This window comes from Anomaloglossus baeobatrachus, chromosome 1 (genome assembly GCF_048569485.1).
Source record: "Anomaloglossus baeobatrachus isolate aAnoBae1 chromosome 1, aAnoBae1.hap1, whole genome shotgun sequence".
NCBI classification, from domain to species: Eukaryota; Metazoa; Chordata; class Amphibia; order Anura; family Aromobatidae; genus Anomaloglossus; species Anomaloglossus baeobatrachus.
The window spans coordinates 736,516,333-736,542,446 of record NC_134353.1 but is presented as its reverse complement, the minus strand read 5'-3'; the positions used below and the strand labels follow the sequence as shown (position 1 = coordinate 736,542,446).

At 42.9% G+C, this 26,114-nt stretch overlaps 1 protein-coding gene across 3 annotated transcripts in view; it reads right to left on the bottom strand.

Annotated features, from left to right (window-relative positions):
• Positions 1–446: 446 nt before the first annotated feature.
• Positions 447–26,114, bottom strand: part of SCARB1 (scavenger receptor class B member 1) — a 124,451-nt gene continuing 98,783 nt past the window's right edge. The window contains exons 9-13 of one of the 3 annotated variants that reach the window (XM_075322506.1): positions 19,943–20,016; positions 14,314–14,365; positions 12,257–12,403; positions 5,847–5,983; positions 2,644–2,732 (exon numbers count right to left, since the gene is read on the bottom strand). In XM_075322506.1, coding sequence (XP_075178621.1) covers positions 5,858–5,983; positions 12,257–12,403; positions 14,314–14,365; positions 19,943–20,016 — 399 coding nt within the window. In that variant the 3' untranslated portion in view covers positions 2,644–2,732; positions 5,847–5,857. Of the gene's footprint in view, positions 2,733–5,846; positions 5,984–12,256; positions 12,404–14,313; positions 14,366–19,942; positions 20,017–26,114 lie in introns of all 3 variants that reach the window. The other 2 variants (XM_075322499.1, XM_075322511.1) reach the window with 2 other exon arrangements.

Sequence of the window (26,114 nt, the reverse complement as noted above, 5' to 3'; positions counted from 1 at the left end):
GATCAATCGCCACCTGAATAATAAGTGCCCTAAAAGGGACCTTGCGTTAAAACCTGCACAAGCCATCTGAAAGACTTTCCAAAGTCCCATTTTCTAGGACAACAGCTTCCCTGCCTCCTTGCTTCCCTTGCATGCCGAGAGACACAGTCTGTGTGTCAATTATCAGAAGTGTACTAAGTGACATGGATGCATTATTGGCCCAAACTATGCCCTCTGCGATGAGGAAAGAACAAGCAGCCTCGCCTCTGCAGGGTCAGTGAAGAACTGTGGCACAGAAGCTGGTTGATTCCAGTGATCCGGCAAGCATCAGAGCAGCACTACTGTCAGTTTTGTGCTACAGAGCTTTCAAGTGTGGTACACAGTTCCTAGAAGACCAACCACCATCGATAGGCTGCTGGTCTGTTTAGTCTGCTACAAGTAATGTATAAAATTAAGAATATCTTGGCTCTTGAGAATGGAAAAAATGTTTAATAAGTGAATTGCAAAGTTGCTTTTTTTTTTTTTTTTTTTACATGCACTTTGACAATTTACCCATTTAAGAAACTTGGACAACCCCTTTAATGCTATAAGCATAACCAAACATCAATACATGATACAGTTACTGTGAGGGAAAAAAGCCCAGTGATTTGTAAAGCACACATTTCATACATAAAAGCACGATCAGTTTTGTGCCATAAAATATTTTTTTTTTTTTTACACATTTATATTCAGTCACATATATACATGTATGAATTTCATCAATATAATTTACATTTAAGCTCGTTTATAAATTACTTTTCACAATGATATAAAAAAAAAGGCACCAGGGTTCCATTTAATTAAAATAAAATTAATGGATTAGTTTTGGTGTATTGTAAGACTTTTCTGTCCATAACACCTAGGTTCTAAATGGATCCACAAAAGACCACGGGTATAGGGTGGTTGAAATTCTCCAGAGTGATCAACGCCCCAAGCTCATCCTGAGACCACGTCATGGGATTACAGCACTCTTGTAGAATTTTGGACAGCATAAAGTTAGGAGTATGCTGATTAGTTGGGCTGCATTCACACATGTATTGTCAGAAGGACTGATGGTATATTTCCTGCCAGTACCAGATCAAAATCAGGGAAGAAAAAGAAAAACAAAATCCAAATTTTTTGCTTTTATCTGACAGGGGTCCCTTATATGAACCTTTGAGGTAATGTGAATATCACATTCCAGCTATGCAGCTGTGGCTCAGTTAATATTCCCGCCTGAACCCCTGAAAAATGGGATTTAGACAGATTTCCCAATAGATTCACTATAATGATGGAGTTGTGCAGTCTTGCTTTTGTTCCGCGAAATAAAAAACCCAAAAACATCGCAGTCCAACATGATAGTGTCTATCCATTAACAAAAACACAATGGACAATGCCGGAACAGAGGCAAGAGAGCGCACACTGATTTATTTTGAACAGACGGAAGCCCCAACAGAGTCACAATCGAATTGCCTGAATGTGATGTGAATATGGACCTATGCAGATGTGTGAATGTAGCCCTCTAAAACAAACATTACCCTGAGATGTTTGCAGTAATTATTGCTTGAGACGTTCAGTGCAATACTTCAGCAGAGGAGCAAAGCTGTGGCGCAAATAATCAATTTCATAAAATTATTTTCCTGGACTTGTATCAACCGTGTAACCTCAAACAAACAACAAATGTGAGATAAGAGCAGATTATCCTATAAAAAGGGAGATAAGTGCTTAGTAAACATAACACAGCATAACTTGGATGGTTACAGGACAGTCAACCGAGAAACAAAGCTTTGATATTATGCGTGGACATCAATAGTGTATTACATAATGTCATCTTTTCCACAAGGAGCATATTTCGGGAAAGCTGATCCCAAATGAAGGATAGCAAAAACAAAGACTAAAACAGATTCTCTTAATACTGAAAACATGAAGCGTTCTGTAGTATGAGGCGGGTTCTAGCTTTAGTATACAGCCACTATACTGGCACTTGTTATGGCTTAAGTTATAGCAGCATTAATAAGTGCAAATATTAAATCAGTGAGTGACCCTGTGACCACAAGGCGCAAACATGAGCCATGCCTTAAAAAGCAGAAAAAAAAAAAAAAAAAAAAACAAAAAACACACAGATTGTTGTGCCTTCCATTCACATTCATGCACTGGAAGCTGCACAATATCTGCGTGACATGAGCTGCAAAGCCATTTCATATACCAGGTCCTTTGGAAGGGGCAACTTCATTATGTTTAAAGTTTTTTCCTAAAAATACATATTGTTCTTTTTAAAAAGTCATAGATCCAAATTATTGCTTTGTCATCCACCTATTGGCTGAAGAACCATTGTCATCCAGGATCTATGTAGAGGGAGCGAGCACCTGCAGGCTACAAGCCAGTAATTTGATGATCGACCTTATAACCGCCCCAATGTTTTGCTATGGAATGTGCAATAACCCCTTCACCACCATTCAATGTCAGTCTAGCAGATTGTAGATATGGTGAGAGTTTCTTGTGGTTTGCAGTGGATATTTCACCACAGTTTGTAAGCAATCTCTGTTTATCTTCATGGATATCAGTCCTAGAACGATCCCTTAAAAGCAGATCTTTGAATAGTCCATTGTAGTGCGAATTGTAATTGATCAGGTTTGAGGCAAGTCATAATCTGGATCTTCAAGAAGCTTTGCATCATCAGAACATTGATCTGCTCGAGTTATTTCACCTGTGTCTTGCAAGTTGTTCTCCCGTTTCTGTGGAATAGAAAAAAGGAAATAAAAAAAAAAATAAAAAAAAAAAAGTTTAGTACACACTATATCCTACAGGTACAGATCTGGTCTCCACCATACGTTTGAGCACTGGATAAAATTGTAATATTGCAGCACTACTACATTTCAAGCTACATTTTTACCATACTCTGGTCCCTTGATATCTGCATTGTGGGAATTCACCCTGAAAGTTTGTTTGCAAAAATCTGTTCTATTCATCTGAATCTGGTGGATTCAAAACTTTCCACAATATGCAGCAAATACTGCTGATTAAACATTGCTCTAGGATTTATCTAATGTATGTCCACCCAAAGAAACATGACTCTAGGAAGGTTTGTATCCTGTGAAGCTAGATGACTTTCTCCATGGTTTGGGGAAATGTATCACTTTACAGGAGGATGACAGTGAGGGATGGTACAACAAACAATGTATGGGTAACATGCACAAAGACTCAGACCATGCAACATGAACACAAACAAATAATAAAAATTAGTTTAGTATGTTAGTATAATTAATTTCAGCATACATTAAACATTCACTTCACATCCAACAATATATTTTCTTGCCTAGGCATAAAAAGGGGTTGTATTATTATGAAGAGCTTTTGAAAACGAAGCTGAAAAAGTGATATTCCTGGTTTGGTCTTCAAGCAATTCAGATAGCATGAGAGCCTCATGCTAACTCACTGGAGAGCACGCAGGTCCTTACCATGGTGCATGATGCCTGTATGCTCTAAAAGGGCATATTGCACAGCATTATCTTTAAATTACAATACCAAGCTCTGTTACTTTGATTTTATCCTCTTTCAAATCATTTTATGGCCATTTTTGCTTTTGCGGTGTCAATTTTTCCTCTTAATCTTCAAAAAAGCCAGAATTTTTTTATTTTTTTTTTTACAAGATTAAATAATGAATAGCTTTGTTCCCTTTGCCATAAAACGTATGGGAATATTCACTATTCCAGAACGCTTTCATTATGCACTAATTTCATTTGGAGATAAAAATGACCCATTTAATCTGTCCATGGCAAAATAATTGCCAAACCAAAATAAAAGTATTTCAAATTTTACACAGAGGGTAAAAAAAAAAAAAAAAAAAAAAAAAAAAACAACCACCACACACCACACTTCATGCCATAGCTGGAAAAATAAAAGTTATGACACCATTTTTTGTGAGCGTGCCTTTTTTTTTTCTCCGAGTGGCAAGCTGTAGTTTTTATTGCAACCATTTTGGAGTGCATATGCGATTGCTTTTTATTCCATTTCATTTAGGGTGGTGAGGGGACATAGCTCAGCATTTATGGTTTGTTCAGTAGGTCAACGTATGGGATATATATAAAAACACGCATGGTTTATATTTCACAATGTGAAAGGAGGAGTGAGATTTCAACTTTTAGGCTGGAGCCACAGCTTATAGCATCCGATGTAAGAGCAACGGATGCAATATGCTAATGAGCCCCGGATCAAGCTTTGTTGCGAGCGTGAGCTGAGTGTCATGCGACTGTGACCCCATCTTGCGATGGGGGTCACAGCTGCGAAGGAGAGGGTGTGCGCTGCGGAGGAGAGGGAAGGGTTAATCCCCACCATCTCCTCCATTGTCAGCCTGTACGTATATCGCACTGCACTGGGATAACATCCGAGTGCAGTCCGATGTTTCTCTCGCACCCATACACTTGAATGGGTGCGAGTGGCATGGCTCTCGCAGAAAATCACAGCATGCTGCAATTTTTTCCTCAGTCCGATTACAGCTGAGGAAAAACACGCAGATCCGAGCTGCAGCATTGCCTTACATCGGGCAGAGTGCAATACAAGATTTTTCTCACACTGCACTCCTGCGAGTCATACGCAAGTGTGACTACAGCCTTCGGATTAGTTTGTGTCCCAATTTTTGACATTTTGGATCACAATGAGTGATGAAAGGAAATCTTCCCATTTCTTCCATTAAAATGCCACTGTCTTTTACAGTCTCATTTAGTGACCTCAATACACATTTGGGTCAACTGAACCAAAAGTATATTGGCATGATTGGACATCAGGCAAATGTAGGAGGGTCTACAGCTCTTGCTTTAAACACCCAAACTCTCTATTCTCTACGAGATAAGCCACTGCCACAGCCGGGTGTTGGCAGCCTCCTCCTGGCACACCAACTGGACACCAAACACTATGCAAGCCTGCATTATGTTAAAAGAGGGGTCAAAGACAGGAGTTGCAGGCTACATTCCCACAATGAGCTTTTGATGGTGCAGAATGTCTGCACCTATTTTAAATGTGGTTACTTGCGGGTTTTTTTTCATTGTATTTTTTATTTTTTTTGAGCGTGGTTTAGCATGCATTTTTATCACATTTGACACTGCAGTTTGTCTTTTTGGTGAGCTTTAAAGCATAAACGGTCATTTAAATATAATTTAATTAAATCAATAGTACACAAAAAAAAAAAATTAATAAAAAAAAAACTGTATGTTATCAAACAAATCTGCTGCTTTCTCTGCCAGAACTCAGTCATTATCAAACTTCTCAATTCTGAGGTAAAATCTGTGTTCAGTGAAGACTCATTACTAAGATAGGAGATTCTATGTAGATAACAGTGGAGGGGGCAGGGCTCTTCCTCTAGCTCCTCCCTCTGTCAGTATCTTAGGAGATGCTAGTTGTTACTGATACTCTTATTTAACTTTATTTTCTCCGCAACGCCAGAAGATTTGGGGATTGCATGGAGAGATGTTCAATGCCTTACCTGGCTGGCTTGTCCCAGCAACACTGATGTACAGCGACACGCCTGCATGTATACATATATATTGGGCATTGTTAATCTTAAATGGTTTACAGTGTATAATACTGTTGCACAAACAGTGGCTACAGAATGTCAGTGTGGATTATACAGTATATCATCCATGCACAAAGTAAGTATTCACCAGCTCTGAGGCATGCAATATACTGATCCAGATTAGGGTTAAATATTAGTGGCAGATGCCCTTTTCAGAGCATCATAAATGTATCACAGAAAGATACATATTACAGTAGAGAACTTTATTACTTATCAGAAGAAACAAAATTAGAGAATTAAGATGGGAAAGAGGAGGGGGAAACCTTCACACATTAATTACCTTGTACGCACCTATAGTTTGGCTTCCAGTAGCACAGTTCCATTAGAAGCAGTCAACTTTTCTTTTTGATCTTTAGTGATATCATAATTTTCATCAAACTTTTTTTTATTACTACTCCAAAATAAGCAGAATTTTTCCTAAAAAATAATTAGGCTAGTTGTAATATACAAATGATGGGCAAATGACAAAAGGTTAGATCTAAAGTGTTACAAATAGAAACTCCCAGACGTTTTTCTGCAAAAACGCATTGGATGGGTTATGACAGAAGTAGATATTAGAACTAGTAAACTGTGCTTTGAAGAAAGAAAAAAAAAAAAAAATACCAATATATAGATTAAGCTTTTCAAAAGAGCAAAAGTTGTAACTTTAGGAAAAGTGAGCAGTCACTTGAATTAAAAAAAAAAAAAAAAAAAAAAAAAAAAATTTGAAAAAAAATTGAAATGCATTTACATAAACTGATTATTTTATAGTGTGAAACATTCTAGGACAATTTGTTTACTGGAGGACAAAGAATTCACTCATTCCATCTTTTAGCACAAGACGCATTTCTATCATTCCTGTAGGATCTCTGTAAATTTTGTCGTCATGGCAAAATAAGCAAATTAAGTGAAAATTTATTATGCAATTTTTCTTCATCACTAATTTTGGAAATAAAGTTAGTACATTTAGTATTGTGGAAAGGAAATATGTAACATACATGAAGCTGTGCAGCACAAGTCATTACAGGTACAATAAAGTGCATACATACCAATGGTAAAACAGGACATGCAGATGAATGAAAATGTGGACAATGAACGTTCTATTTTAACCAATGTAAGGCTTCTCTAATTTGTACGGTCTCTATAATGAGCCCCTTTCTAACCTAGTAACCTTCGAGACGTCTATACATGCCAATGTATGTAAAGCGCTGTGGAATTAATAGCGCTATATAAATGAATAAATATTACCATTATTATTATACAGATAAAAATAAGACCTTATAAGTAGATGTGTTGCAGTTCGTCCATCAATTTCACACTCATAGATTAAATAGTCTGCATTTTATAATCATTTTCCCCTTCCTATAAACAGAAATATCTTTCACAGGTTCTTCAGGAAGTCTGCATGGACATCGGTATATACACAGCAGCCTATCTGAAAAGAAAGCTGCTGCGGGGTGTGGGTGGGAAGGGGGGGGGGGGGTGTAAGCAGTAACCTAAACAGATGGAGACTCCTTCCGGCACAGTTGCACCACTGTGCTCAAATAGCTGCATACACGTCACTGCTTAACCCCTTCATGACCGCAGGCAGTATTCTTGCGTCCTAGCAGTCAGTGTTACTGCAAGCAGCAATCAGCGCACATCTCAGCTGTTTTTTTTACAGCTGACATGTGTGCCTGCCAGGCACGAGCGGAATAGTTATCCTCCCGTGCCTTATAACCCCTTAAAATGGTGCTGTCAATATGTGACAGCGCCATTATAATAGCGATCGCGCTATAATGTTACTCACCGGCCGATACCGAAGTCACATGACGTGATCATGTGACTTCCGGTATTCCGGTAGTTTCATGGTAGCACAGAGTCATGTGATCACTCCTGTAGCTCACATGACTCACTTTCTGCCTCACACAGCCAAGAGCTGGGTGAGACAGATTAGCAGCATATCTGCTGCTCTCAGCTGTGTAGCTGTGATCAGCAGATATGGAAGAGCGATCAGATTGCTGATCCAAATAGTCCCCTAGGGGACCTAGTAAAATAAAAAAAAAAAAAAAGTTTAATAAAAAAACCTAAAAAAGTTCAAATCACCCCCCTTTCGCCCCACTGAAAAATAAAGGGCTACAAAAATAAAAAAAACACATTTGGTATCGCCGCGTTCAGAAATGCCCAATCACAATATAAAATCAATTAATCTGTTCGGTAAACTGCGTAGTAGCAAAAAAATTCCAAATGCCAAAATTATGTTTTTTGGTCGCCACAAGTTTTGCGCTAAATGCAATAACAGGCGATCAAAACGTAGCATCTGCGCAAAAATGGTACCTTCAAAAACCTCACTACAAGATGCAAAAAAAAAAAAAAATAATCCGTCACTGATCCATAGATCCCAAAAAATGAGACCGCTACGGGTCACTGGATATGGCATAAAACGTACGCCACTTTTTTCGGAGCCAGATCAGACACCCCCATACTTTGCACTGACGAGGGGCAAGCACCCCGAAACACCGTGTCTGCAAATTGGGATTCGGATCTGGCTTATATATCCTGAGTCATATTGCAAAGGATTGTTGAAAATCCACTTGTGACTGTTAGGATCGCTACTTCAAATAGGTGGCGCTGTGCTAGAGTTTGTCTCCTTTACTGGAGAGACCATTTGAATATTTCCCAGAGGGGCATTGCAGCTATAAGTCCCCTTACCTGGCAGCCAGACTGGCTTGCAAAGTCTCCTTAAGGAGAATAGTGTTCCCCCGTGGTCCTCACATAGCTTTCTCATGAGCCAGATCAGACACCCCCATACTTTGCACTGACGAGGGGCAAGCACCCCGAAACACCGTGTCTGCAAATTGGGATTCTGATCTGGCTTATATATCCTGAGTCATATTGCAAAGGATTGTTGAAAATCCACTTGTGACTGTTAGGATCGCTACTTCAAATAGGTGGCGCTGCGCTAGAGTTTGTCTGTTTTACTGGAGAGACCATTGGACTTTTTTCGGACAAACTTCTGATTATTTTTTTTTTTTTCTTAACATATTCGATAAAAGTAAACCTATTCATGTTTGGTATCTACGAACTCCCACCACCCTCAGGCATCATACCCACACATTAGTTTTACCATATAGGTGAACACAGTGAATAAAATATAATCAAAAACGAAAGTGCTATTGCACTTTTGCAATTTTTCCGCATTTGGAATTTTTTTGCCGTTTTACAGTACACTACATGGTAAAACTTATGGTTTCATTTAAAAGTACAACTCATTCACCCCCCCCCCCCCCCAAAAAAAAAAAAAAAATCATCAAGCCCTCACATGACCATTTTGACCGTAAAATAAAGTTACGTCTCTCAGAAGAATGGCGGGATAAAAAAAAACAAACAAAACAAAACAAAAAACACCACGAAAAATCGTCTGGTTGTGATTGGGTTAAGGAAGGTGATAACTTTTTTTTTTTTTTACATGTCCTAACTGAACACACACACACATCCGGTTAAGAAGGATCTATCAGCAGGTTTTTGGGACCTCTGACTGCAGCTTAATGTAGGCAAAGAGATTCTAGTCCAACGGTTTACCGGAGATGTTTTGGATACTATGCTACTATTTTTAAATGTCAGTAAATATTATTAAGTGGGCAAAAATTACTTGTTTTGGTGGATCTCTTTTCACAACTGGTAATTGAACTAATAGCAATGTTAACTGGGAGAAATTTAAAGACCTATGGGTTTAACCAGCTTTTTTGTCCCTGCACCTCACTCTTCTGTTTAAAAGATATGGCCCATCTTTCCTGTTTCTAATCCAGTCTTCCTAGCAAAAGTTGTCTAGAACTCTTCTCTATAGGAGTTTAACCACATCTCGATTTACAAAGCAGATGCTTGCTTTTGCATGCAGATGCCAACTGTATGATAAAGCAATCGCTGCTTTTAGGTCCTTAAATTATGCATAGGCGCAGGTTTCCCCATGTGTGTGCGCACAACTCTTATTTTACCCATTTACTGCAATACCGTTGTATTGTCATGTCCCTTGAGGACAGGGGTAATGGGGGGGGGGGGGGGGGGCAAAAATGTAAGCTTTTAATTTTAGAATTGGGGAAGACTGGTATTATAACCACATCCAGGTGTGAAATAAGTATTGAACACATCACACATTTTTTAAGTACATATATTTATAAAGGGACTATTAACATTAATTTCTCACTAAACGTTGGTAACAACCCATCCAATCCAGAAATCCAGACAGGTGAATACAAACCATAGATGTCCATATATTTAGTAATGTGTAATGAGAAACTAAAATTGGGAAGAAAAAAAAAAATAATATATTGAACATTCTTTCTGAAATTTAGTACTTCACACAAAAGCCTTTGTTGGTGATTCTTTCTTTAAGATGCCTCCTGTATGGAGAAACTAGTCACTTGCATTGCTCAGGTGTGATTTTGGACCACACTTGCACACGGTACCGTGGACTCCTATAAAATCTGAGCTTTAGTGCCTTCCATAAATTATCTAAATTTGTCATGTAATCGGCTGGGCCACTTTAGCAGCTTTTTTCCCTCCTTCTCTGAAACCAAATTAACGAGCTTCCTTGGCTGTCTGTTTGGGATTATTGTTATCCTGAATGTTTCATCATCCTGGTGATAGATTTATTTATTTAAAATCAAGAATGTCTTTGCACATTAGTCCATTCATCCTTCCTTCAAATCAAATGAAGATTGCAAGATTGCCAGTGCTATATGCTGGAGAGGAGGGGGAGAGAAAAAAAAAAAAAAAAAAAAAAAAAAAAAAAAAAAAAAACGCACTGTGATGCTCCTATCTCCAAACTTCACTGTGGATATAACGCAGTGCCTTTTCGCCTCCAAGCACAAATTTATATTATGGCATCCAAACAGTTTAAATTTTGGTCTCATCTGACCAAACTACCGTATTTTTCGCTTTATAAAGACGCACCTGATTATAAGACGCATCCCCAAATTTGGTGAAGGAAAGGAGACCTTTTTTTAATGTTAAATGGGGTCAGTCTTATAATGCCAGTGTCCGCCTAACAAATCATATAGGGTATATGTCTCTTATAGCCCTCCCATCCTAAAATTAGCCCCCTTAATCTGCATATGGCCCCCTTATATTGAATATAGCCCCCTTGTGCTGGCACACGTCCCCCATTGCTGGCACAGGTCTCCTACAGCTGGCACACAAGCCATATTGCTAGCACACATCCCCTACAGCAGGCACAGGTCTCCTATGGATGGCACACATCCCCCCTGTGTTTGATATGGCCCCCATGCTGCTGCCCATAGTAAAAACAAACACTTTACTTTACCTTCTCCAGCGCTGTAATCCCTCGAGTCTCCCTCCGTGCTGCTGAGCTCCTGCACTTCCTGGTCCTCGGTGCCGGTCAGGTGATCGGCACAGCAGAGTGACATGATCTCTGCGTGCCTGATCACAGCGGCAGCAGTGAGATCGGGGAGACACCGGTAGACACGCTGGAGGTGGTAAGTAAACCTTTTTTTTTTTTTTTTTTTTAAGATGGGCAGCAACATGGGGGACATATCTAACAGGGGTGGGGGGGCATCTGCGATCAAAGGGGGCGCAGGCACATATATGCGCCGCTCCCCCAGCCAATCGCCGCGGTGCAGTTTCAGCACCACGGTGATTGACAGCGGCAGTGCATATTATATGCGCGGGGACAGGAAATCTCCCGCTGCCTCCTGCAGCCTCTTCCAGCTCCCACCAGCGCTCCAGAGTTGCCCCCACCTCCCTGGACCCTGCACTATATAATCCATATATTCGGATTATAAGACGCACCCCCTACTTTCCCCCAAAGTTTGGGGGAACAAAAGTGTGTCTTATAATGCGAAAAATACGGTATATTCTCCCAGTATTTCACAGGCTTTTCTACATGGTGTTGCAGCAACTTTAACACGCTTTTTGTTCAGCAATGGAGTCTTGAATGGCTAGTGTGTGTCTGAAACCTTGCAAGGAATGCCTGGCCGTGGCCAGTTTATGGAAAAACTGATCTTTTCATCTCCGGATTATGGCCCCAACAGTTCTCACTGGAACCTTCAGTAGTTAAAAATTCTTCTGTAACCAGTGTCAGCAGTATGTTTTATATGCTTTACAATAAGGTTGTGAAGGTCTAAAGACAGCTCACTGGTTTTAACAATCTTGAGATTTTTTTTGTGCGTGTGGCACCTTGGTAATGAGACGCCTCTTTATAGGCCATCAGTTAAACCAGCTGATATTATTCACTAAGTGGAAGGATTACATATATTACTTAGGTTGAAAGAAAGACCTAGGTCCATCTAGTTCAACCTTCTTCCATTGCTTTCCAATTACTGAGATTTCAGCTGGGTCCTGACATTCCAGGGCTTTTTGCACCTCTCCAATACTCCTGTGTTATGTCTCATTACACATCAATAATTTATGGACATCTATGGTTTAATTTTCTAGCTGTATGGATTGTATGGGTTGTTACAGACATCTGAAAAGAAATTCATGCCAATAGCACCTTTATTGAACACATCACTCATTTTCTAAGTATATTTATACATATATGCATTTGTGTACATAGTGTACCCATATACACATACTGCTTAGTGCCACTCCCAAGGTCTAAAAGAATTGCACACCCCATCCCCCAAGTTGGTCCACTAAAACCCAAAACAAAAGTACTAGAACGTAAACAAAAAAGGTGAGTTCTTTACCATTAGGGCTTCCATCATTTCTTACCTGATTTACAAATGGAAGAACTGCTGCAACTAGTATAAAACAGAGGCCCAAGGCAATGAAGATATATTGCAGACAGTCAAGTACAATAGGGAGGACAATCAGGGTATTATAATAGGTGTCATATACTGGACCATCAAGATATCCACTCTATGGGAAACAAAGCAATAATTATATAAACTGGACCATTATACTTTCTGACATAAAAGCAATATGCTTTCAATATCCATATTGTGTTATGGTATACACACACAGTCAAAATTGTTGGTACCCCTCGTTTAATGAAAGAAAAACCCACAATGGTCACAGAAAACTTGAATCGGACAAAAAGTAATGATAAAAAGAAACAAATTCTATGAAAATGAACAAATGAAAGTAAGACATTGCTTTTCAACCATGCTTCCACAGAATTTAAAAAAAAAAAAAAAAAAAAAACCTCACGAAATAGGTCTGGACAGAAATGATGGTACCCCTGAAAATAATGTGACAAAAGGCACATGTTAAATCAAGGTGTGACCACTAGTTAGCATCATAAGTGTCTACAATCTTGTATCAGTCAGTGGGCCTGTATATAGGGCTACAGATACTGACTTTGCTGTTTGGTGACATGGTGTGTACCACACTCAACATGGACTAGAGGAAGCGAAGGAAAGCGTTCAGAAGATACGCAAGTTCTAGACAAGCATGTTATAAAGGTAAAGGTTATAAGACCATTTCCAAGCAGCTTGATCTTTGTGACTACAGTTGCACATATTCAGAAATTTAAGATCCAAGGAACTGTAGCCAGTCTCCCTGGACGTGGCTGCAGGAGGAAAATTGATGACAAAATCAAAGATACGGATAATAAGAATGGTAACAAAGAGCCCAGAAAATCCTCTAAAGAGATTAAAGTTCACTTCAAGCTCAAGGAACAGTATCATCACACCATCCGTCGTTTTTTTGAGCCAAAGTGGACTTCATGGAAGACAACCAAGGAGGACACAATTGTTGGGGGGGGGGGGGACAGGAAAAAAAAAAAACAAAAAAAAACCAACCACCACACACACACACACACACACACACACAAGCCAGCCTGGAATTTGCCAAACTACATGTTGACAAGCCACAAAGCTTCAGGGAGAATGTCCTATGGATGAGACAAAAATTGAACTTTTCACTGTCCCTACTGTGAGATATGGAGGAGGCTCGGTTATGTTCTGGGGCTGCTTTGAATTTGTGCAGGGTACAATGAAATCTCAAGACTATCAAGAGATCCTAGAGAGAAATGTGCTGCCCAGTGTCAAAGCTTGGTCTCAGTTGCAGGTCATGGGTCTTACAACAGGATAATGACCGAAAAAAACAATACAGCTAAAAAAAAAAAAACCCAAGAATGGCAAAGAGGAAAACATTGCACTATTCTGAAGTGGCCTTCTATGAGCCCTGACCTAAATCCTATTGAGCATCTTTGGAAAGAGCTGAAACATGCCGTCTGTTAAAAGCAACCTTCAAACACGAGAAAACTGGAGCAGTTTGCTCTTGAGGATTCTGATTGAGCCAAAATACCTGTCGAGAAGTGCAGAAGTCTCATTGACAGTTCCAGGAATCATTTCATTGCAGTGATTGCCTCAAAAGGTTGTGCAACAAATTATGAAGTTGAGGGATTAAGGGGCCATCATTTCTGTCCAGGCCTATTTCATGAGTTTTATTTTTGTAAGAATTCTGTGGAAGCATGGTTGTAAAGCAAAGCAATCTCTGACTTTCATCTGTTCATTTTCAAAGATTTTTTTTAATTTATTACTTTTATAAGATTAAAGTTATTTCTGTGACCATTGTGGGTTTTTCTTTCAATAAACGAAGGGTACGAACAATTTTGACCACGTGTGTACAAGTCCCACTAGGTAAATAAATGCATCTAAAGCTGTGTGCAAAGATAAAAAAAAAAATCTGGAGATTGAGATTTATATTTTTATAATAGATTATATATATTTATATTAAATAGAAAATAAGAAAAGGTTTGATAGCCAATGTAGACAACCCCAGTAAGAAGGGGGGAAAAAAAAAAAGCCAAAAACATGTCTTACCTCCGCAAACCACAGGATTGGCAAGATTACAGGCTTAATTTTCCCAGTTATCCTGCAATGAAGCAGATTAGAACATGACTGCATACATTTGCTAGATTAGATTAGGAAGATTGAGACATGGATTTGATATGATGTGTACAACATCCTGAAGCGGTTTCTCATTTTAGAATTTAAAAGCACCACTTTATTCCCCTGCTGGAGTAGTGCTTTCAATGCTGCCAATTTCCAGCGTCGCTCCCATAGGTCTCCAGTCATTTGCAACCTGCTGGCAGCTCCAGTGTATGTAATAGAGTGTGCCGCAAGTCACAAATCAAAGCAACTCTGAGAGCCTCGCTCTGGCACCCAAGAGCCAAAACTTTAACTTTGTGCAATAACTGTATGTATGTCCTATCCATTTCTCCATAGAATTTACTTCAAACAAGATGGATGGGTGGAGGAGTGACCATGCAATCCAGTTATTCCACCTTTATTTTTACAGCCTCTAATGTTTTCATGCCCAATATGATATTTAAAAGGGTCTCAGCCAAATTAAATGAGTGGAGCTCTACTTTATATTTTCTATACAACATAGAATCAAAGAGTGTCATTTTAATTTTCATTTCATAAATCAATAGTACACAAGCAACCGTGTAAACACTTCCCAAAAAAAAAAAAAAACAAAAAAAAAAAAAAAGAAGAAATGGTCATCAGCACCTAAATCCAACATATATGGTTGGAAAAAGATCGAAGGTACAGACCATATGGCAGAACTAGATTTGTTCAAGAGAGGCAACCGCCTTTCTAACCAAGAGGTGGCTATGGCCCAGGTGGTGTGTGCCTTTAAACAAGAGGGAGGACCCCCCCCCCCTTGCATGCTAGAGAGATCGCATATTTGACCCATGTGGCTAGAGACCCCCGTGATGCAGCCTGGCTTCAACCGGTACCCTGAAAGAACAAGAAGGTGGTAGACTTTCTAAAAATTTTTGTGAATTCTAAGTATTGCAATAGGGACAGACCGAGACACAGACAGACCCACATTTCATGTCATATAGTTGTGTCTTTTTAGAGGATGGATGTAAACTTCTGGTTTCATCTGTACAGGAGTCATGTTTATCATAACTTTACTGTAGTAAAATGGTAACATCACTACATATATCATGTAACTGAAGTGCACCACAGATTTATCAATATACCCAATTTGGACATGTCCGTGTGTGCACGCGCGCAACGAGTCATCCACAACCCTATGTTACCGAGGCAACCGTCGACAGCCCTATGTTGCCGAGGAAACATTGAGGCAACACTGAGGCAACCGTGTGAGGCAATATGTTGCCAAGGCAACACTGAGGATCAAATTGATCGCGCTGCTGCACGTAGAGAAGCAAAATCGCATACGGATGCGTCACTGCGTCTTAATGAAACAGAAGACGAACGAAATTGTCGAAGAACTGCTGATTCAGCCCAACAGAGGGCGGCCAGAGCTAGAGAAACGAATGAAGTAACAATCACGTAGAACATCTAATGCTGCACGACAATGAGCAACACACAATGCACAGACACAAATTTCACAAAAGACAAGATAGAATATGTCGCAAAAGCAAGAGCTTCTTGACGACGGCTACTTACATTTGGAGCTAGAGGGCTTCTCAAATTGATGAGACACATATTGAAGAGCACTATGCTGGCGAACTGACAATGTACAATTGTACAGAAAAGTGGGACTAAAGGCAGCTTTACACGCTAAGATCGCTAAAGCAATCTCGTTGGGTCACGGAATTTGTGCCGCACATCCAGCCACTTTATCGATGTCGTTGCGTGTGACACCTATGAGCGATTTTGAATCGTCACAAAAACTTTCAAAAAAAAAAAAAAAAAACGCTCATCGGTGACATGCCCCCCTATTCCCAATTATAGTTGCTGCTGCAGGTACGATGTGGTTTGTCGTTCCTGCGGCAGCACACATCGCTATGTGTGATGCCGCTGGAACGACAAACATCTCCTTACCTGTGTCCACCGGAAAAAGGAAGGATGTGGGCGGCATGTTCCGGCCGCTCATCTCCTCCCCTCCTTTTCTATTGGACGACGGTTCAGTGACGCTGCTGTGATGCTGAACGAACCGCCCCCTTAGAAAGGAGGCGGTTTGCCGGTCACAGCGAGGTCGCTGCACAGGTATGTGCGTGTGACGCTGCTGTAGCGATAATGGTCGCTACGGCAGCGATCACCACATATCGTAACGACGGGGGCGGGTGCTATCGCGCTCGACATCGCTAGCGATGTCGTAGCGTGTAAAGCGGCCTTTAGGCTATGTGTGCACTTTGCGTTTTTTCCTGCGTTTTGAACTGCAGTGTTTTCATGCCAAAATGCATGTGTTTTGATTTTCAAGCAAAGTCCATGGGAAATGGGGATTTCTTGTCCGCACTTTGCTGTTCAAAACGCTGCTTTTAATTTGCATAATTTTGGGCAAAAACTCAGCGTTCAAAGAAGCAGCATGTCAATTGTTTTTGCCATTTTGGCTGCGTTTTGCTAACATTGAAGTCAATGAGAAGTTGTAAAAAGCAAGCAATATTAAAATTCCAGTGTTTTACATGCTTTTTAGCTGCAGAAAACATGCGTTTTTGGACCATATAAACGCATGTGTTTCTTACATCAAAATAATTGAATGATATGTACACACACACACAAATAATTTTCATTAATTTGTATTTTAGAGATAAATAGTATAAAACCGCTATAATATTAAATATAACTATTTTCGTTATGATTTAATTATATTTGTTTTCTTTTTTTCCCTTTTTTTTATAGTGTTTGACTGTTTAAACTTTATTTAGCAGTGTCTTTATGTTCAAAACGCATCTGTCTTTAAGCAATGGAAAAGCATGTAAAAAGCACTAAAAACACGGGTAAAACACACGCATATTTATCGCGTTTGTGCTCAAAAGCAACTTTGGCAAAAGCAATTTCTGCCAGAGGAGGAGTTTAGAACTGCAAATACCTAGCCGCAGTCTACGGACCAAACATTGGGCATGGGCAGTGCCTTGGGGCAGATCCCAAATGCGCTCAACCATATGAAATAGCTTACGCTCAAAAATGTCGATGGCTAGCGCTATCGGATAGCTCTACCCGTTCATTTCCTTTAGGAAGGGAGCTATGGGATAGCTCTACCCATTCACTTTCTTCATGGAAAGCGCTATCGGATTGCTCTACCCGAACAGTATTAACGACACATCTGTCCCCTGACAGACACACTGACGCAATATTGCGAAGCAAATCAAAGGCAACGTTGTGAGGCAACACTGAGGCAACATTGAGGGAACACTCAAATATTGCCTTTGTTTCCTCAATATTGCCTGAGGCAACACTGTCGGGCTAGCGCTATCTGATAGCGCTACTTCGGATGAAAGAGCACGGATAGCACTATCCGCATAGCGCTATCGATAATGAAAGAACGTGTAGAGCTATCAGATTAGTGCTACTCCTAGAGATCGGATAGCGCTATCGAAAAAAGCAGCACTAATAGCACTATTCCCTCTCTTTTTCACACAAGGTAAGAGTAGCAGGACACGTACACCAGGTATTTATGTTTGAAGTTAGTGTGCACATTATCCAGTCTGGTGCGTGGTTACACCCCATTACGATGTCAGTCTGATGCGTGATTACACCCCATTCCGTGATTTGTAATCTCACCGTGCGCCCTAAGGGCGCGCAATCACTCATCTCAACTAAAAGCCTAGATTCCTTGATCAGGAACAGAACAGACATTTAAAGGACATTTCTTAACTTTCCCAAATTCTTATGAGAAAAAGAAAAAAAAAAACCCACATTGCAGTGAAGCACTATACTCAATTACAGTATATATTTTAGGAGTCAGTCCATATTCTACAGACTCCACTAAAATGGACAGACTCAGACCCCACGACTGAAACTCCACACTGCTGCTTGGAGCGAAAGTCCAGTTTCCAATTTTTAAACCAGAGCACTCTCCTGGTGAAGTTTGAAAGGAAACACGAACGTGCAACAAGTTTTACTGCATCCACCGATGCATCTGCCAGGAAATCTGCCGCTTAAGAGATAACCGGGAAGTTTGCTAGAAACTGGTCCCTTGGGCACTTGTTCTTAATCAGAGTTTCCAGCTGATTGAGTTATACACCAAGCAACCTCACTGTACATGTGGCCACTAGGTTTGGTTTAAAGGCCACTGCTCCAAACTCCCAAGCCCCTTTTCAGGAAGCTATCTAAAAAGGGACTTTTAATAGACCAACGTCATCAAATGGGAGATCTGTATTTCGATAGACTTGAGACTCATCTTTGGGACCTTGTCCCAGACTTCTGATTCCTCTAGATCAAAAGTGGTATTTCCTCTTCATTTGTTTTGGAATTAAGGATTTCCTATGTGGTCATTTCTATTCTTTAAAATTAATGCCATTCTATTTTTCTGGACTGGGAACCATCTGTGCTTGTGTATTTCCAGCCCCCAAAACATCAAGTCCTGCATGTATTTAGGCTCCATAACCTCCACTATTCTCATGGAATCTGACCTCTAACCATTTTCCCAATCTCTTCCACACGAAAAAAAAAAAAGAAAAAAAAAAAAAAAGTTGAGGATTTGTCGGAATAAAATTCATCCAACTCTGTCTTCCCCCTCTTCCTCCAGGGTAGACTCTCCTGTACCCAACTGTCTCCCCGAGTATACCCGGCTTAGTTTCTCTTAATGATTTCTTAACCTTGCTTTTAATTAGGGACCTCATGCTTTCCAAAAGAGACAGACTTCCGAAAGAGCCCTGTTATTGCAGGCCGGATACCATCTCTTGCTATAGGTGGCGACCAGCTTTTCTTTGCACAGCTAACACTTTATGCTTCGGATAGGCCTAGGAAGGCTCAGTCCAAGACTAAATAATACTAAAAACAGAAAAACACGCAGAAATCCGTATATCAGGGAACCCTCCCCTGAACTCACCCCACCGAGGAGCCAGAATAGCAGGGCCAAGGGTTCAGTTTCTGCCACGATTTCTGCACGCTGACTGGCATCCATTTTGTTGAGAAACAGCACAAGCCCTCCTTGTGCAGTTTACTGCCCTGTGAGATCATCAGTAACCCAGCAGACTCCTTCTGGTCTGGGTCACAGGGGCGCCTGCAGACCGCACCAGGATGCTACACACCCAGGTTACTTCCATCCCAGACACGCTTCTTTCTGCCCGCCAGCCCGGTTCCCTAGGAGGCACTGACGTTGAACCAGGCAGTGCTCCACTTTCAGGGTGTCACAAGGGGCCTACGCCGGGAACGCGCTGACGCAGAACCAGACTGTACGCCTACCGAACTTTGGAGATTGCCGCTCAGGTGAGTTTCAGATCTATTCTCACCGGGCAGTGCCAACCACTAGTGGTTTCTTGTCCCTTTGGTCGGAAACCTACAAACAGTACAGAGAGGTTCAACCTTGTAAAGCTGTAGGTTCCCTGTCCTTTGGGATGGATCCTCATTCCTGGGTGCTGTTGTGGGGTAGGAAAAGCACATTTGTCTGGTGAGATATTACAAAGTTGCTTATTTTTATATGCACTATTGCTTATTTTCATGTGCACTATTAATTTATGCAATGAAAAACACGGTTACCTCTAAGATATGAGCGGATATGGGCAAAAAAAACATGAATACTTACGTAATACCACTGACACCCATCGTTAATAAGCTGATCTGCATCTTGATTGAACAATTCATGGGGATTCCTGTGAGCTGCATACAAGAGATATAGAAACATAGTATAGTTTTATAAATTGTGTGCTAATCTGTTTTAGATTTGGCAAAAGAATAAATTAAAATATGCAGTCAAATTAATGAAGGGGCTCATTCACTAGTTACTACATTAGAACACACAACAGCACAGTGAAAGAACAAAAGCTATATACAGATTTTCCAACCTCAAACCCTATTCTAATGTCCATTAAGCTCAGTCAGTGTTTGGCCAGTGATTTAAACCTTTTACCCCCGGGTGATTTTCCATTTTTTTTTTGCTCTTCTTCCGAGAGCCATAATGTTTTTATTTTTTCGTCAATCTTTCGATATGAGGGCTTGTTTTTTGCGGGAAGAGTTGTACTATTGATTGAAACCATAAGTTTTACCATATAGTGTACTGGAAAACGGCAAAAAATTCCAAGTGTGGAAAAAATATGCAATTGCACAATTGTTTTGGAGGTATTTGATTCAACGTTTTCACTCTAGTAAGACTGATGTGACGGTGTGATGCCTCAGGTCAGTAAGAGTTGTAGATACCAAACATGTATAGATGTACTTTTATTTAAGGGGTTAATTCAGAAATTTGCCCCACCCCCAAAAAGTAGTGCATTTTTTGCGCCTTTTTCCATGATTTTTGTGGCGATGCTATGCTTTGATCGCCTGTTATATTTTCCATGACCAAAAAAAGAGAATTTTGTTACTTACCGTAAATTCTTTTTCTTATAGTTCCGACATGGGAGACCCAGACCATGGGTGTATAGATTCTGCCTCCGGAGGACACACAAAGTACTACACTCAAACGTGTAGCTCCTCCCTCCTAGCATATACACCCCCTGGTAGCCAGTCCTAGCCAGTTTAGTGCAAAAGCTGAAGGAGGACATCCACCCACAAGTAGAGAGAGCAAAACCCGGAACAACCGGAACCTCTGTCTACAACAACAGCCGGTGATAACACGCGGAACAAGAAACCTGCAGACAGGCAACAGGGAGGGTGCTGGGTCTCCCATGTCGGAACTATAAGAAAAAGAATTTACGGTAAGTAACAAAATTCTCTTTCTTCATCGTTCCTTATGGGAGACCCAGACCATGGGACGTTCTAAAGCAGTCCATGGGTGGGAATAAACAGAAAAACTGAGAAGTAGGCGAAACCTAACTTCACAAATGGGCGACAGCCGCCTGAAGGATGCGTCTGCCCAAGCTCGCATCTGCCGAAGCAAGAGCATGCACTTGGTAGTGCTTCGAAAAGGTATGCAGACTAGTCCAAGTGGCAGTCTGACAGACCTGCTGAGCCGTAGCCTGGGCCTGAAAGCCTAAGAGGGACCGACAGCTCTGATCAAATGTGCCTTGATCCCCGGCGGGAGAGGCACTTGAGTACACTGGTGGGTATCGGAAAAAAGGCCGACCTAAACCAATGAGCCAGGGTCGGCTTAAAATGCCGAGAGGCCCTTACGCTGACCAGCGGTCAGCACAAAGGAGAGGTGCACCGCCTAAGAACAGCGGTGCGAGACACAGATCCGGAGCGCCCGCACCAGATCCAGAGTATGCAACGCCCTTTCAAAGCGATGAACAGGAGCCGGACAAAAGGAAGGCAGGAAAAATGCCCCGGTTAAGGTGGAAGCAGCAACCACCTTAGGGAGAAAGTCCGGAGTCGGACGGAGAACCACCTTGTCTTGATGAAGGAGGACTCCGAAGAGAGTGCGGCCAAAACAGAGACTCCCTTGAGGGAAGTTATGGCCACTAGAAAGACCACTTTCTGTGAAAGACTAACAAAGAAACCTCCCTATGAAGCTCAAAGGGGGGTTTCCGGAAGCCGTGAGGACCGAATTAAGGTCCCAGGGCTCCAAAGGCCGCCGGTAAGGCGGAATAATGTGAGATGCGCCCTGCATGAAGGAGCGCACCTGGACCAGCCGGGCGATACGCCGCTGGAACAATACTGACAGAGCCGAGACCTGTCCCTTAAGGGAATTGAGGGATAGTCCTAGCTGCAGACCGGACTGTAGAAGGGACAGGAGGGTTGGCAAGGCCAAAAGGCCAAGGATACTTCCGAGCTCGAGTCATAGTGGAGATGACTTCAGGAGGGATACCAGAAGTCGTCAAGATCCAGGACTCAAACGCCACGCCGTCAATCTGAGAGCCGCAGGTTCTGGCGGAAAGACGGACCTCGTGAGAGAAGGTCTGGACAGTCCGGGAGATGCTATGGCATCTCCACGGACAGACTGAGCAGGTCAGGGTATCAAGCTTGCCTGGGTCAGTCTGGAGTAATGAGAATGACCCGACGGCCCTCCTTTCTGACGCAGGACTCTGGGCAAGAACTAGCGAGTGAAACACGTAAGACAGACGAAGCTGGGACCAAACTTGAACCAGTGCGTCTGCCGCAAAAACCTGAGGATCGTGGAGCCATGGTTTGACGGCTGAGACAAATCTGCCTCCCAGTTTTCCACGTCTGGGATGTGGGCTGCGGATATGGTGGACTAGGAGTCCTCCGTCCACTGAAGAATGCGATGAACCTCCAACATTGCCAGGCGGCTGAGTGTCCCGCCCTGGAGGTTGATGTAGGCAAACGCTGTAGCGTTGTCTGACTGGACTCGAATGTGCCTGGCCGCCAACAGATGGCGAAAGGCATAGAGAGCTAGAAACACAGCTCCGATTTCCAGCACATTGATCCAGAGGGCTAATTCGGACAGAGTCCAAGTGCCCTGCGCTCCATGGTGGAGATATACTGCTCCCCAGCCGGATAGACTAGCATCTTGGTGAGGATCACCCGGGACGGAGCCAGGAAGGAGCGTCCCTGAGACAGAGGGGCCGAAGCCACCACTGAAACGAGCCCCTGGTCTGTGGCGAAGCCACCACCCCGTGGAAGGAGGAAGTCAGCTTGTTCCAACAGCGGAAAATATCCAGCCGCAGATGGAACTGGGCAAGGGAATCGCTTCCATTGACACCACCATCTGATCCAGCACCTGTATTAGGTGCCTGATGGAACGACGTCGACCGCCAGCGGAGGGACTGCTGTTTGACTAAGGGCAGCTTCACAAGTGCCGACAGTCTCGAATTGCGTCCCTGGGAATATGAACTTCTGGGTCGAAGTCAGAGTGGGCTTGGACAGACTGACAAACCACCCGAATTGGTTAGAGTGGCGAGAGTGAGCGAGGCACTCCGCTAACAGTTTGCACTGGATGAAGCCCAGACTAGAAGGCTGTCCAGGACAAAAGGATCACTGCCAACCCCTAGAGGTGCAGGACCGCAATCACAGCTGCCCCGCCCTTGAGAATACTCGAGGGGCCGTGGCTAACCCCAAGGGAAGAGCCACGAATTGGACCACTCTGCTTGTAAAACGTAGCCAACGCTGGTGTGAAACTGCGATTGGCACATGCAGATAGGCATCTCTGATGTCGATGGATGCTAGGGAATCTCCTTGGGTCATTGATTGATCGCAGAGACTCCATGCGAAAATGCCGCACCTGAACATGCTTGTGATCCAGGTCGGAAGGCATCGCCCTCTTCGGGTACTAGGAATAGATTTAAGCAGAAATCTCAGAACCGTTCCCAGTCGGGAACCGGTACAATTACTCCAGAGGCCTGCAAGAATGCCACAGCCTGTGAGAAGGCGGCGGCCTTGGAGCAGGGGGGAGTTGCAGAAAAAATCTGTTTGGCGGGCTGGATAGAATTCTATCCTGTAGCCGTGGGAGATGGTATCCCGCACCCACTGACCGGAGACGTGTTAAAACCATACGTCGCCAAAGTGGGAGAGCCTGCCACCGACCAAGGACGTTGCTGGCGTGGCCAGATAGCCAGGAGGAGGCTGACTTAGTGGCAGCATCTCCTGCGGTCTTCTCGTGCGCCATTTGGGTTTACGATCCTTGGCTGAGCCAGTGGACGAGGCAGAGGGCCTAGAGAACGATCAGATGGAGGAACGAAAAGAACGAAACCTCGACTGATTCATGCCCTGGACAGGTTTCCTGGTTTAGGTTTGTGGCATGGAAGAACTCTTCCCGCCAAGAGCTCCCTTAATAATTTCATCCAGTTGTTCCCGAATAGTCTGGTCCCAGCCAAAGGGAGCCCAGCAAGGAACTTCTTTAGAAGCATCCGCCCTCCACTTCCGAAGCCACAGGAGCTTGCGGATAGCGAGGAAATTAGCCGAGGCCACCGCAGTGCGGTGAGAGTCTCCAGCATGGCAGACATGGCATAGGATGAAAAGACTGAAGTCTGGAAGTTAAGGCAACCATTTCGGGCAAAGAGTCCCTGTGAGGGAATGCATCTCCTCCAGAGAAGCAGAGATGGCTTTGAAAGCCGCACTGCTGCAAGAGCTGGGGAGAACGAGGCCCTTGCCGCCTCCATACAGATTTGGCCAGAAGGACAACCTGGCGGACAGCAAAGCCGTAAGTGAGGAGCCATCAGCCACTGATACAACGGTCCGGGCTGAGAGACTAAACACCGGAGGGACCACCTTTGGTGAATGAGCCCACTCCTTGACCATCTCTGGTGGAAAGGGAAAACTGCCATCAGAACCACGCTTTGGGGAGCGTTTGCCAGAGCAGACCCTGGGCTTGGTCACAGCGGCCTGAAAACTGGAGTGGTTAAGGAACACACTCCTTGTTCTCTGTAAGGTATACTGATGCCTTTCTGCCAGAGGGGGATACTCCCCTGATACAGGCGGATTGAGGTCCAGTACAAATATAATGGACGCAATCAAATCATTAGCATCTGCATCACCTTTGGACAGATCAATGGCACATTAAGTAGCGTCCGAGCCCCCAGTAAAAACATCCTCCTCGTCCAGTGAGTCAGCTCGTGAATTAGAGCTGCGGGACGGGGAGGACAGGGGACCCTGCGTCTCCATTTTAGGAGGACGGGGACTGAGACCAGATGAAGAGTCCTCTGAGAGCTTGCTGAGCAAGCCGTAGCAGCAGAAGCGCCCTGAGAAGGGGGCTAATGCATGCTCAGCACCACCGGAGCAGCTGGAGGGACCACTGATGAGCCTCCAGGCTGAGGGACCACTGTGTTTATGTGCTCAGTACAGGCAGTACGAGTCTACATGCAGTGCATATTGAGAACAGCCTTGCAGCCTTGCTCTGATGTGAGACATGCTGCAGAAGTGGGGGTCTGTGAGGGAATGCATCTCCAGAATGACCCCCAACAGAGAATATAAACAGAATATAAGCAGCTGCACAACCGGAGGTTGTGGCTTGCTAGACCGTTTAACATACATTTGTGCCCTCCAGTCCCCCAGCCCAGGCCCCCATTTGCCTGAACACAAAGCATTGAAACTGGTAGGGCTGGCTACCAGGGGGTGTATATGCTAGGAGAAAGGAGCTACACGTTTGAGTGTAGTACTTTGTGTGTCCTCCAGAGGCAGAAGCTATACACCCATGGTCTGGGTCTCCCATAAGGAACGATGAAGAAAGAGAATTTTGTTACTTACCGTAAATTCTTTTTCTTATAGTTCCGTATTGGGAGACCCAGACCATGGGTGTATAGATTCTGCCTCCGGAGGACACACAAAGTACTACACTCAAACGTGTAGCTCCTCCCTCCTAGCATATACACCCCCTGGTAGCCAGTCCTAGCCAGTTTAGTGCAAAAGCTGAAGGAGAATAGCCACCCACAAGTAGAACAGAGTAAGAACCGGAACAACCGGAGACTCTGTCCACGACAACAGCCGGTGATAACACACGGAACAAGAAAATTGCCAACAGGCAACAGGGAGGGAGCTGGGTCTCCCAATACGGAACTATAAGAAAAAGAATTTACGGTAAGTAACAAAATTCTCTTTTTCTTTATCGTTCCTTTGGGAGACCCAGACCATGGGACGTTGCAAAGCTGTCCCTGGGTGGGAATAAACAGAAAAAACTAAGAAGTAGGCGGAGCCTAACTTCACAAATGGGCGACAGCCGCCTGAAGGATGCGTCTGCCCAAGCTCGCATCTGCCGAAGCATGAGCATGCACTTGGTAGTGCTTCGAAAAGGTATGCAGGCTAGTCCAAGTGGCAGCCTGACAGACTTGTTGAGCCGTAGCCTGGTGCTTAAAAGCCCAAGAGGCACAGACAGCTCTGGTCGAGTGCTTTGATCCTCGGCGGGGGAGGCACCTGAGTATTCTGGTAGG